The sequence below is a fragment of the Diuraphis noxia genome, unplaced genomic scaffold (assembly GCF_037042655.1).
Source record: "Diuraphis noxia isolate RWA-SAM2 unplaced genomic scaffold, SU_Dnox_SAM2 contig0002, whole genome shotgun sequence".
Classification (NCBI taxonomy): Eukaryota; Metazoa; Arthropoda; class Insecta; order Hemiptera; family Aphididae; genus Diuraphis; species Diuraphis noxia.
Window position 1 is genome coordinate 52685846 of NW_028301712.1, and position 12012 is coordinate 52697857.

Consider the following 12012-nt stretch of genomic DNA (forward strand, 5'->3'; position numbering starts at 1 on the left):
AAAAAATATTTATAAAATATTTTTATTAAAAATTAATATAAAATTTAACTCACAATTCTGGTAACTTCCTGCCTGTTCCGTAACCTTCCATTTTACTTGCGATTAATCCTTCGGTGATCAAAGTTAGTGTACCTTGATTCCACACGATTGCAATGTGATGCCACTGTCCATCGTTAATAGTAGTGTATTCGTGGAAAGCCAAAAACACATCTTGAAGTTCTGGGAAAATTGATACCTCAACACCACTAGAATGAGCTTGTATAAGTACTCGTTGACCCTGTACTACATGAGGAGACCTAAAAACAATTTCAAATTAATTATATTTGTCATAAATAATATTATTTTAATACAGTATGATTGAAGATTGAACTAACGTGACACTGTAAAGCGTGAAGAATATTCCTGGTTCGTCTTTTTGTGCATATTGAACCCACATAGCAATAGTGAAACTATCTCTGGATCCTGTGAATTGGAATGGAACTGTTAAAGCTGCACTACTTAGTGTCTCGTCCGGGAAACTAAAATCGTAATCAACTTGGATAGCTGAAATATAAGTTTAACAATTAAAATTGGTTTCGAACATTTTATAAGTGTATGCTGTAATGTACTTTTTCTACAATCATCTCCCGTCAAATTAAATGGACACTGGCAATAGAACTTATTGGTAAGATCGATACAAGTAGCTGTAGGTGGACATGAGTTTTCTTTGCAGTCAACTATATCTTCATCACAATTTTTACCCATAAATCCAGGTGGACAGATGCACTTGTACCCCGGACCGTTATCAATACATGTCGCTCCATTTTTACATGTATTAGCTTGACAAGCATCAAACTCATATTGGCAACCGATTCCATCATAATCACTCGGACACGTGCAATTCAATCCAGATCCAAAATCTTGACATCTACCACCGTGCATACATGGATTACCAATACAACGTTCTGGTGCAGTCTCACACTGCTTTCCGTCAGTTCCTGATGGACATCTAGAAAAATATTGTAAGATATGATACAATCCCGTTTTATTATTGTATATCGATTTTTTTTAAATATATATAGACTAAAATTCGTATACTTACACACAGAAATAGTCTTGGAACAAATTAATACACGTTGCGTCGTTATAACATGGTTTACTCTGGCATGAGCTTAAATCGATTTCACATCGTTTTCCAGTCCAGCCAGGTGGACATTGGCAAGAGAACGTGTTAACACCATCGTAACATTTACCGTTGTTCATGCATGGTGAAGAAGCGCAATCATCAATGTTATTTTCACACATATTTCCAGTGTATCCGGAATGGCATACACACTTGTAATTGTTGTCCAAATCTAAACATTGTTCTGTACCTTCGGGACTGCATGGATCACTTAGACATTCGTCAATTCCAGCTTCACATTGAAGACCTAAGTAACCAGGTCTACAGCGACACATAAATCCGTCCAACATGTCAACACACGATCCTCCATTTTGACATGGTCCCGAAGCACAATCATCGATCAAATGTTGACATCTTTTACCAGTATAACCAACGTCACAAGTACAAGAATAACCATTCACCATGTCTGTACATTCTCCATCGTTTCCACACGGGTTACTGGCACAATCATCAATGTTAATTTCACAAGCAGCACCAGTCCATCCCGGATGACAAACACATTGATGACTGAATAATCTATCAATGCACACACCATTTTGACATGGGTTAGCCGCGCATATTTCAATTTTTGTTTCACAACGTTTTCCCGTAAAACCTGGTGGGCACGCGCACTTGAAATCATTAATGAGATCTGTACAAGCCGCTCCCAAAAGGCATGGTCGTTCTGCGCAGTCATCGATGTTTATATCACAATGTTCACCTTCCCAACCAGGCTTACATTCACATTTGTATCTACCTTGTTTCAATGCTGTACAAGTAGCTGAGTTCTTACATGGGCTTAATGTTTCCATGCATGGATCAATCTATAAATAATTAACAATTCAGAAATCAATATGTTTTATTAAGTAATAACATATTTTTTTTTTTTAACTAACCGTCATATCACAATTTTGTCCTGTGTAGCCACTACGACAAAGGCAAGTAAAGTTGCCTAACCCTGGTTCATCTTTGCACATTGCTCTTTCGGGACATGTATCGTTCCTACAGTCAGATTTCTCTTCTTGACAGTTTATTCCACTAAATCCATTTTTGCACTGGCAACGGTAACCTTGAGGAAGATCTATACATGAACCTCCATTGAAACATGGCTGAGAAGCACATTCGTCTATGTCGATTTCACAACGTTTTCCTGAAAACCCAGCTGGACAGAAACATTGTATTCCATGACCGAGTGGTACACAAAGCCCACCATGTAAACATGAACTTTCGGTGCAAACGATAGATTGACATTCATCTCGTCCTGCAGCTCCAGATCCTTTGGTTTTTGTATTTGTAGGACATCCCAAACACGCAGTTTGTCCACTTCCCGCTTGATAGTAGTTTGGAGGACATGGTGAGCAGGGCGCTAAACCAGTTTCTGAATACTGACCAGGAGGACATTTAGCTGTAACGTTAAATGTATTATGACGTGTACATGAACTATGACATGAAATTAATACCTCTGCAAAAATCTTTGTTTGGAGCAGAAGGTTGGTATGTAAACATGTTAGGTGGACATGATATACATTCCTTGAAACCAGAAGTAGGTGGCTCTGATGTATAACTATTTCTAGCACATTCGAGACAAGGAACAAGTCCTGTCGGTGAATAAGTTCCATATCCACACACAGGAATACAATCTTTCAAACTTTTTGATCCCAATTCCTTAGTGTATGTTCCATTAGGACATTTCATACAAGCACCTTGTCTAGCTGTATCTTGGTAGTAGCCACGGGCACATGGCATACACGATGTTTGTTTGATTCCAGCATAAGTTCCGGCCGGACAATGCACTAAAATGATACGTGTGAGATTAGCTCGATACACATATCAATATAATAAATAATTATTTCATACAGCATCGAGGCACTTGATTAGTGTCCATATTAAGTACTTCGCCAATATTACAAGTGAATCCTTTAGATACAGATGATCTAAGAGCCTTCAATGGAGGACATTGATTAGCTACTGCTGATATATTTAACAGTGGTTCTATAGCAGCACTAGCATATGAAACACTAAGATCAAAAACTAAATTCAAAGTTGACCCACAGAAATCATATAATTGAGGCTGTCTAACTTCTGGTAAAACTCCTAATACAAAATCAATCTAAAAAAAATAAATAAATATATTATCCGTTTAATATAATTTTAATTTGCATACAAATATTTACATGTTTTATACAGATTAATACATTAATTAGATTAACTAACATACCTGAACTAAGTTTTCATCTAATAGTTGTGGTTTAGTATCAATGAATGATACATTCATGTTAACTTTAACAGCAGAACATCTTTCTGTCAAAATATCATTAAGAGGTCCATAATGTTGGCTCAAAATGTCAGCGTATTGTCTTAAACATAAAGATGGGACTGCGCCATTAGCACGATAAATTATTGATGGCACCACGTGATAATCAGCTTGATGTGTGTCTTCAGATACACAATCTGGTACAACTGAAGAAGGTGACCATTGACTTCTTTGTTCACAAGTAAATGATTTTGTTGGTTGGCCATCGGTAAATCTAAATCCAGCTTTGCAAGTAGCTATACACTCTAAACCACTATCATCAGATGGCAGACAATTTAATGCTCCATTTGAAGGTGGCTTAAGATCCCAATCAACACAAGGAGTTGCTTGTACAGAAACCTACAATTCATATATTAGAATTATATAAATGAGATATTGTTTTTAATAAGAAGCTAATTGCATGAATTTATTTTTTTATTAATATTTATGGAAATATTACCTGGAAATAACAAGTAGCTTTGTTTCCAAATTTATCAGCTGCTGTAACTGTTACATTTTCATAATCTCCAATAGCAATCGAAGCTCGGTCTGGATTAAATGTAAGCGTGACTTCACCAGAAGCATCTGATACATTAATTCGTCTACGAGTTTCATTAAAGTTTACTACATAATTGTCTTGTTTGTTCACTAATTCAATAACGTAACTTTGGGGACAACTCAATTGTGGCGGGGTTTCATCTAAAAATAAGTATAAAACGTTATAAATATCATAATCGTAATTTTGTATTATTTATTTAGTTCTACCTGTAACTGTGATGTTTATTTCACAGATGGCTACATTTCCGTCAAAATCAAATGCAACGTATTTTACTGCTGTATCTTGGAATGTATAGAATGGTAATTTAAAACTTTGCGGTTTCACTTCAAGTCTTGCAATGCTACCACTGTTGTCAACTGGTACTGGTTCTGTCATATTAACTGGTTCTATTCCATTAGGTCCACGACGTACTATGATCGGTTGAGTTGGACAATTTTGGAATACCGGAGGTTCGTTATCTGAAATATTATTATTTTTAGTATTTTTTTTTTTTTTTTTAATTTCATGTTGTTTATAAAACTTACCAACACAAGGCGAATGACCATAGTCGAAACCTAATAAAGGTTCCACTTTTGGTTCTTCACAACCCATCAATTCAAATTTCAAACAAGCATTATCCATATAGCTAACAATTCCTAAAATATTAAATAGAATTCAAATTGTTGATGCATTTTAATTTGATATCAGTTTAATAATTGATAAGTAATTATATAGCATAATATGTTAAACGTACCTAAGATGACAAATCGTGCTTGCACATATTTTGGTAAAGTAATCATAGCCAATTCACCAAAGTTTCCAGGATCTCTCATTGTTAAATTGAAATTTGGGAAGTATACAACGAAATTTTCTTTTTCTTCTTGTTTGTAAAAGAAGCGAATTTCGGTTGGACGCCCTACGATATCATTGGTAACTACACCTTTCACGAGGATGGCCTAAAATAAAGTTTTTATGTAAATATCTATATTTATTTATTGGCGAACTTAAAATATATATATACCTTGACTCTGTATACTTGTCCCAAGTCAACGCTAACATAAGTAAATGCTTCTTGCTTACCACACCAACCAGTAACTGAATTCAAACGAATGTTACGAGCTTCATAATTTGGCCTAAAACCACATTTTGATTAGCTTTAAAAAAAAAATTTAAAGATAAATTTACCTTTCTGATGTTGCATTAATAGCTGAATCTGGAATTCTACCAGAAGTCAAACCTAATGGTTTGATAACCTTACATTCAGGCTCTCGGATACATGTAATAGGTCTTGGATTAATTAATATGTAGCCAGGTTTATTACATCCAAATTGTACTTCGGAGCCTTGTTCATAGCTTGAGGCTACTTGATAACCATCTGTAGGTCTTCCAGGGTCTTGACACACGGGACCTTCACATCTTAAATCTCCGAAATCCCAAATACCATTTGCTTGACAACGCACTACATTATCATTCTTATCGGTCTGTCCAGCAAGTTTGAATGTATCTTGACAACCAAAGAAGAAAGATGATTGATATCTAGTATCTTTGAAATTTCCATATTCAGCTCCAGCTGTAGGCATTGGTACACCACAGTCTACTCTCGGGCATGATGGAGTTGCTCCAGATAGCCAATATTCGGGGAAACCCTTAAAAGATTTTAAAATAAAATACAATTAAGTTTTAATAAAATATTAAATTTAGACTTACTGGTTTTGGATCATAAACACATTGTCTAAAGCCAGAAGTTGCAGTTCCTCGAAGAGTTCGTCCCGGGTTTTCACATTTTAATGTAACATTTTCTCTGAATGGCACGAGTACTGCATCTTTTTCAAATCGACTTACTTTAAGACCTTCAATCTTATCATCAGGAAGAGATACACATTTTGCAGCTGTAAAAATTCAAATAAATTTTACATACAGTTATATTATGTAGATCTAAAATATCAATATTAATTTTAAATTACATTGACATTGAGGTACTGTTCCATTCCATGCTCCAGTGGATGTACATAAAAGAGATGCTGATCCAGCCATCACGTATCCGAATTTACACTGGAAGTTCACTAAATCTCCAAAATGATAAGATTCTTTTGTCGAAAGAACCACGCCATTTTCAGGTGCTTGTAAATTGGGACACATAACTGGAACACAGGTCTTATTTCTTTGGTATACGTCACCATCTCTTTCTCCAGATTCAAATTCATTTATAAAAAATCCAGCAGTTCCATTCTTTACATACAGTTCATATCCAATATTACAGGAACAAGCATAACTTCCAGGACTGTTAATACATTTTTGCTGACATCCACCATTGTTAACTGAACATTCGTTCACGTCAACACAATCTAATCTAGTACAACCAACTAATTCAAGTTTTAAACAAGGAGCCACGACGTAATCTTGAATTTTTAGTTTAATATATTGAGCTTCAATGGGCATTGGAAAATTGAGCACTGACAAACTAGGTTCTAAAATGCGGAATTCCACTGGTGTACCATCGGGATTGGTATAATCCCTAAACACATCAGTCAGATTATTCGAATATTGAATTCTTATAGCTGAAGAGAATGCAATTTTGTTAGATCCTCTCATTACACCTTGTGATCTAAAGCCTCGTATTACTGTTGGTGCTTTTAAATCAATCAAAACCCAATTGTCTCCAGGTTCAACATTCGTGCCACACCATCCACGCATCGTATTTAATCTTATCATCTAAACAAACAATGAAGAGTTTTAATATTATTGTACAAATTATTTTGATGAAAAAAAATATAAGATCTACCTCTTTGGTAAATGAAGGTTCAGATCCAGATACAGTGATAGAATCATCTGAAATTCCTCCACTAATTAGACCCAGATCTCCAACTGGTCTGCATTCCATAGTGGGTGCGAAACCAGTCTTACAACGGCAGTGGAACCCTCCTAAGCTATTGACACATTCTGTCGATGATAAATCACATTGACTAGCGGCACACTCGTTTACATCTAATTATCAAAATACAATATAAGAATTATTAAAATAATAATTATCATAAAGCTAGAATCATTTAGAAATGAAAAATAAAAATAAAAATTTACCTTCACATTTTGGTACATTTAAAAAAGTTTGATTAGCTCCGCATTTTATTATCGATGGTCCCCCAGTTAATTTGAATCCCCGATGACATTGTACACGAGCTTCATCTCCATACAAGTATTTACGCGTTTGATCAATAACGAATCCATTTTGAATTTCAGGTAGTACATGACACTCCGCACCTACAACGTTATACAACCACACTCTAAAATCTCTGTTATTGTTTCAAGTCTATTAAAACTTACGAGAACAGACTGGAACTCCACTAGACCACGTTCCATTACTCATACAAAGTACTACAGGATGTCCTGATCGAACATATCCTGACTCGCACTGGAACCGCACTATGGTTCCATAACTTCGTCCGCCACCGTTTAAAACCGTGAAATTGGCATGTGGTGTTTCCGGAAGTGGTGGACATTGAGAAGCTTATTATTTTTAAAACAACCGATTAAAAAAATTGCTCAAATATACTAAATAATAATTCGTTCACTTACCTAAACATGTTGGTAATCTTTCCCATCGCCCATCTGCAAGACATGATACTTTTTCGATTGGCTCGTTGGATGGAAAGGCAAATCCTGCATAACACTGATACATTGCTTGACCTCGGTAAGTAACATTAGTTGAACCGATTGAAAACCCATTATCGATTTGTGGAACGGGACCGCAATACACCTCTTTATCATATAATAAAAATAAATATTAGAAATTATTAACATTTTATTTGTTAATATTTAACTTACCTTGACATTTTGGGATGTAGGAAATTGACCAATTACCACTAATTAAACATTCAGTCGTGATTTTTGATTTTCCTGTTGCAAACTCTTGTCCTACAGGACATGAGAAAGTAACAGTTGTTCCAAAAGCAGTGTCTCTATTTGATTCTAACGCTCCTTCACCAGGCTTCAATGTTGGACAATCTAGGAATATAAGTTGAAATAAAAAATGCTTTGCTTAAAATTTAAAATTAAATCTTACCAGCTGAGAATGTTGCATGCCATCCTTTTTGGTTGTGTAATGCGTCTGTTACAAATCGTACTAACATCTCTCCGCTGGCCGCTGTAAGTGTAATCTTAGGTGGAGTACTTCCAGTAAAACCATTATTTGGATGAAGTCTTAGTCCACTAGTACTTGCTCCATCATAAACTTGTACGTAATCAGATTGATGTAAGACAAACGAATCGAATTTCAGTGATAATGGACTCATAGATGGGTTCTTGATTTTAATGAGACATTCTAAATTGCTTGGGTAATTTGATAAACCAAAAGTAGGTGAAGCAATTGTTCCATTAGCAGCGGTTATAGTGGCTTTACAACCTTGTGAGTATTTAATTTTGAAACCTTTTTTGCTATCACCTAAACTTGTTTTGAAGTATAAATACATTTGGTTTCCGGTAGACATTAATAACCTAGGATTGTTTTCCAACGTTCCTGTTAAACGTCCAATTGGTTGACTTTTTGGCGAATCTCCATCTCTAATCAATACAAAGTCTCTGTTTTGTTGTAATTCTAAATCTTCAATCTAAAATTTGATATTTTATATAATTAAAATATAAAAATTATTTAAACAAAATATAAAATAATACCTCGAGAGTAATGATTCTTCCAGCTTGAGCAGTGATTGTGTACAAGCATTCCAAACCACCAGGATAATTATTAGGAAATCCGGGTGAAGTTAAAGGTTGTGGTTGTGTTGTTGCTCTTAAATTACCACCACATACTTGCGGTTCTGTTTTCCACGAAGCCCTTTAAAATACATTTTGATATATTAAATGCTTGTAGACGATTTAATTTTAAAAAATTGCAATGTTTACCTGAAGCCTTTACGTTCTACTGAAGCATCTGAGCTAAATTTGACAATCATGAAATTAGAAGCCGATACAAACATTTTGTTACTCAAGTCCATTTTTCCAGAAAGTGTTGCTAAATTAACTGCCTTATCTTCAGTACGACCGCCAACCAGAATTTGTACAGTATCAAATGACTTCTCCGTTTCAAATTCTTGGAACTAATAGTAAAAATATGTTAAAAAATATAGTATAAATTTATATTTTTTATGTAATTATTTCAAACCTGTAATAATATATTATGGCCTTGTGGTCCTTCCAATGTCCATTTACAATTAGACAGGGCTTCATATTTGTGTGGATAATTGGGAGATTCAACAACGTCACCGCTGTTGGCCATATAATAATGGCAGTTTGAAGTGCAATCCAGTTCATCTGACCAATCACCACAATCATTCTGCTTGTCACATTTGAATGCTGAATTGACGCAACGTCCGTTTGAGCAGTGAAACGAGCCTAAATCACAAATTGCAGTTGTGTAAAAAAAAAATTACTTTAAAATTAAACTGTCCAGAAATCTAACCTGTTGGACAGGCATTAGCTCTGCATAAAAATGGCAATAGAGATTCGCACGTTTGCAACTCCCACGACTGTTGTTCATCGGTCACAGTCACGTCAACGCATTCTCCAGATGATGGATCTGGTTGAGACAATGACCAAAATCCTAAAACGGTATCATAATTTTAAAATAATCGTTTATGAATTTCAACTAGTCGTGTTTGATTTCTGAAATTTACCGGAATATTGTGACACTAAAACTCCACCAGCGTATTCTAAAGTATTCGTTCGAAGATCGTCTAACGAAGCCAATCCCAACCAATATTTCTGATTGTTTCTATCTACTGGCCCTAGACTTCTTCTCGCCAATGACGCAGTGTAGTTATTTTCCGTGTATGACTCAATTAATACCAAGTCACTGCCATACCTATACAACAAGATACAAATTTATATATGTCATTAAAGAATTATCCAAACGTAATAGTTTAATCAAAAATACCTGTTGCACAGTTGGGCAGCATTTTCCCACGAATGCTTTATGCTGAAAAATTTGTAACAATGTAGCCCTTTGAGCTCCCATCCTATAACAAATCAGTATAAATTATAAATAATCTGTGGATTGTAATATAGGTACATAGGTAATGATTGCCTGAACAAACTGTTACAGATAATATCATAAAATTTCATCAGATTCATTTTAAAAACAGCCGAGACTACGATATCGTGGTAAATATAATGAATATATTCTAATTCTATTCACTGCGATATTGCGTACAACCTCTTTAATATAATTATATATCTGCAGCACCTATATTTCGGTTCCAAAACCATTGAGACGTGAGGTAGACTAGTTTGAACGCGAAACTATAATAGGTATAGCTGATATACCATAGATATCATAGGCAACGATACCTGCGGTTTTCAATGTATCTGTGCCGGTCTATTGAAACCGAAACCCCGCGGCTCTAAATACAGTCGAAAAACGATACAGTTTCAATCATCATGACGGAACGCAATTGATATTCAATGTGACACACATTCGTCGTGAAAGAGTTGCAGTAGCGTTGCACGTATGTAGGACTGACAACTACTATAATACATGTATATTGTATATAAAAAAGCGCAATTCCACAAAACAGGAATAGCCGAGTATTCCTTTCTTTCCATTTATTATTTTTTTTCATAACAATTTTTTTTTTTTGTAATATATATGTATATATTGTTCGTTTTCATTCGGTGAAACTTTATGAATCACGTGCGCGTTTGCTATAGAAATTGAAACTAGTCATCGGGTATACGCGGTACTGGGTTTTAGGTCAGATCCTCGTTGACGTTTTTCAAAACGTACCTATATTCCATGTTCTGAATGTACTCAACTATTTTGTACTTGCAGCCAACGACCGATGGAGAAATACCGAAAACGATGACAATAGTCGCAGTAATAATATACATCGTACCCGCCCAAAGCGGAAAACAATCGGAATGGTAATAATATGTAATACGTGTTATATTATTATAATATTTAGCGTGCGTATTATTATTATATTATTGTATGTTACTAGCGAAACAATCGTATAAATAGAATATAGACCCACTCACACGTACTCAAGCTCTCGCACCACGTATAAAGCTAACATTTTAAAATGTTTTTAGAAAGTAACGATGACTTCAAAATTAGACAAAATTAAACAATATACTTATTATATACTTAGTTGCAGGTATTAGAAAATCAATAAATATTTTTACTTTTTACTTGTATTTTGAACGTCTGCAAACAAATACAGATGGTCTATACGCCTAGAGTTTGGGATATTTTGTTTGGTACAATAGGTATTGCCTAATCAAAAATTAACTAGTAATTTTCATTTGCGTTTCGCACACATAACACGATCGTGATGAGCGGACATAATACAATAAATGTTTATTTTACCTAAAATATTATATTATGATGTTTTGTAATATACTGCATAATTTAGTAATTTACAAGACTAGTAAACGTATAAATCCGAAAATATAACAACGAAAAAAACAAAATCTATTAGCTTTCACGTAGAGGAATGTAAAATTGTACCGATAGACAATCAATTATTATATATATGCACATAATATTATAATACACATTGAGTCCAGAAATCTGTTTTTAGTAACCTATATATCCTTTATCCTTATAATACTGCAATGATTAGTAAGCGTAATATTTTTCGTTAAGTAAGAAAATAGAAATAATAATTTTAAAAAATGAATTATACGAAGAAATGAAAACGTTTATTTACAGTGGACTGATTGTTTGGTAATAATCAATAAGTAAAAGTTAAATCCATAATAATATTTTAGTAATTTCTCTAAAATCTTGTTTGGTTAACAGTTAAAAAAAATAACTTACACCGACCAATCAGTATATTATAACATTTAATGTTAAACATACTGTATAGAATATATATATTGTATACATGTTACATACTATATATTATATACATATACATATGTTATATATATATATATTATAAAAATATATTATGTACCGCAAAAAACAGCTAGAAACGTTGTGTGACGGACTTGCATTCACAACCACTATATAACACCATGTACAAGGGTGTCGTAATATCATAGACA

General features: G+C 34.3%; 1 protein-coding gene across 1 annotated transcript in view; it reads right to left on the reverse strand.

The window, feature by feature from the left end:
* uif (sushi, von Willebrand factor type A, EGF and pentraxin domain-containing protein uif) overlaps nucleotides 1-12012 on the reverse strand; it is a 54726-nt gene that overhangs the window by 4549 nt on the left and 38165 nt on the right. Inside the window, exons 4-31 of the mRNA XM_089220170.1 lie at nucleotides 9899-9980; nucleotides 9639-9826; nucleotides 9425-9565; nucleotides 9128-9357; nucleotides 8869-9062; nucleotides 8641-8800; nucleotides 8033-8576; nucleotides 7795-7974; nucleotides 7546-7728; nucleotides 7294-7476; nucleotides 7051-7230; nucleotides 6755-6957; nucleotides 5937-6684; nucleotides 5680-5861; nucleotides 5158-5618; nucleotides 4994-5105; nucleotides 4727-4928; nucleotides 4518-4628; nucleotides 4200-4451; nucleotides 3895-4133; nucleotides 3360-3794; nucleotides 2999-3251; nucleotides 2602-2934; nucleotides 2038-2546; nucleotides 1082-1965; nucleotides 609-988; nucleotides 375-543; nucleotides 54-296 (exon numbers count right to left, since the gene is read on the reverse strand). Of these exons, the coding sequence (XP_089076296.1) occupies nucleotides 54-296; nucleotides 375-543; nucleotides 609-988; nucleotides 1082-1965; nucleotides 2038-2546; nucleotides 2602-2934; nucleotides 2999-3251; nucleotides 3360-3794; nucleotides 3895-4133; nucleotides 4200-4451; nucleotides 4518-4628; nucleotides 4727-4928; nucleotides 4994-5105; nucleotides 5158-5618; nucleotides 5680-5861; nucleotides 5937-6684; nucleotides 6755-6957; nucleotides 7051-7230; nucleotides 7294-7476; nucleotides 7546-7728; nucleotides 7795-7974; nucleotides 8033-8576; nucleotides 8641-8800; nucleotides 8869-9062; nucleotides 9128-9357; nucleotides 9425-9565; nucleotides 9639-9826; nucleotides 9899-9980 (7981 nt within the window). The remainder of the gene's footprint in view (nucleotides 1-53; nucleotides 297-374; nucleotides 544-608; nucleotides 989-1081; nucleotides 1966-2037; nucleotides 2547-2601; nucleotides 2935-2998; nucleotides 3252-3359; nucleotides 3795-3894; nucleotides 4134-4199; nucleotides 4452-4517; nucleotides 4629-4726; nucleotides 4929-4993; nucleotides 5106-5157; nucleotides 5619-5679; nucleotides 5862-5936; nucleotides 6685-6754; nucleotides 6958-7050; nucleotides 7231-7293; nucleotides 7477-7545; nucleotides 7729-7794; nucleotides 7975-8032; nucleotides 8577-8640; nucleotides 8801-8868; nucleotides 9063-9127; nucleotides 9358-9424; nucleotides 9566-9638; nucleotides 9827-9898; nucleotides 9981-12012) is intronic.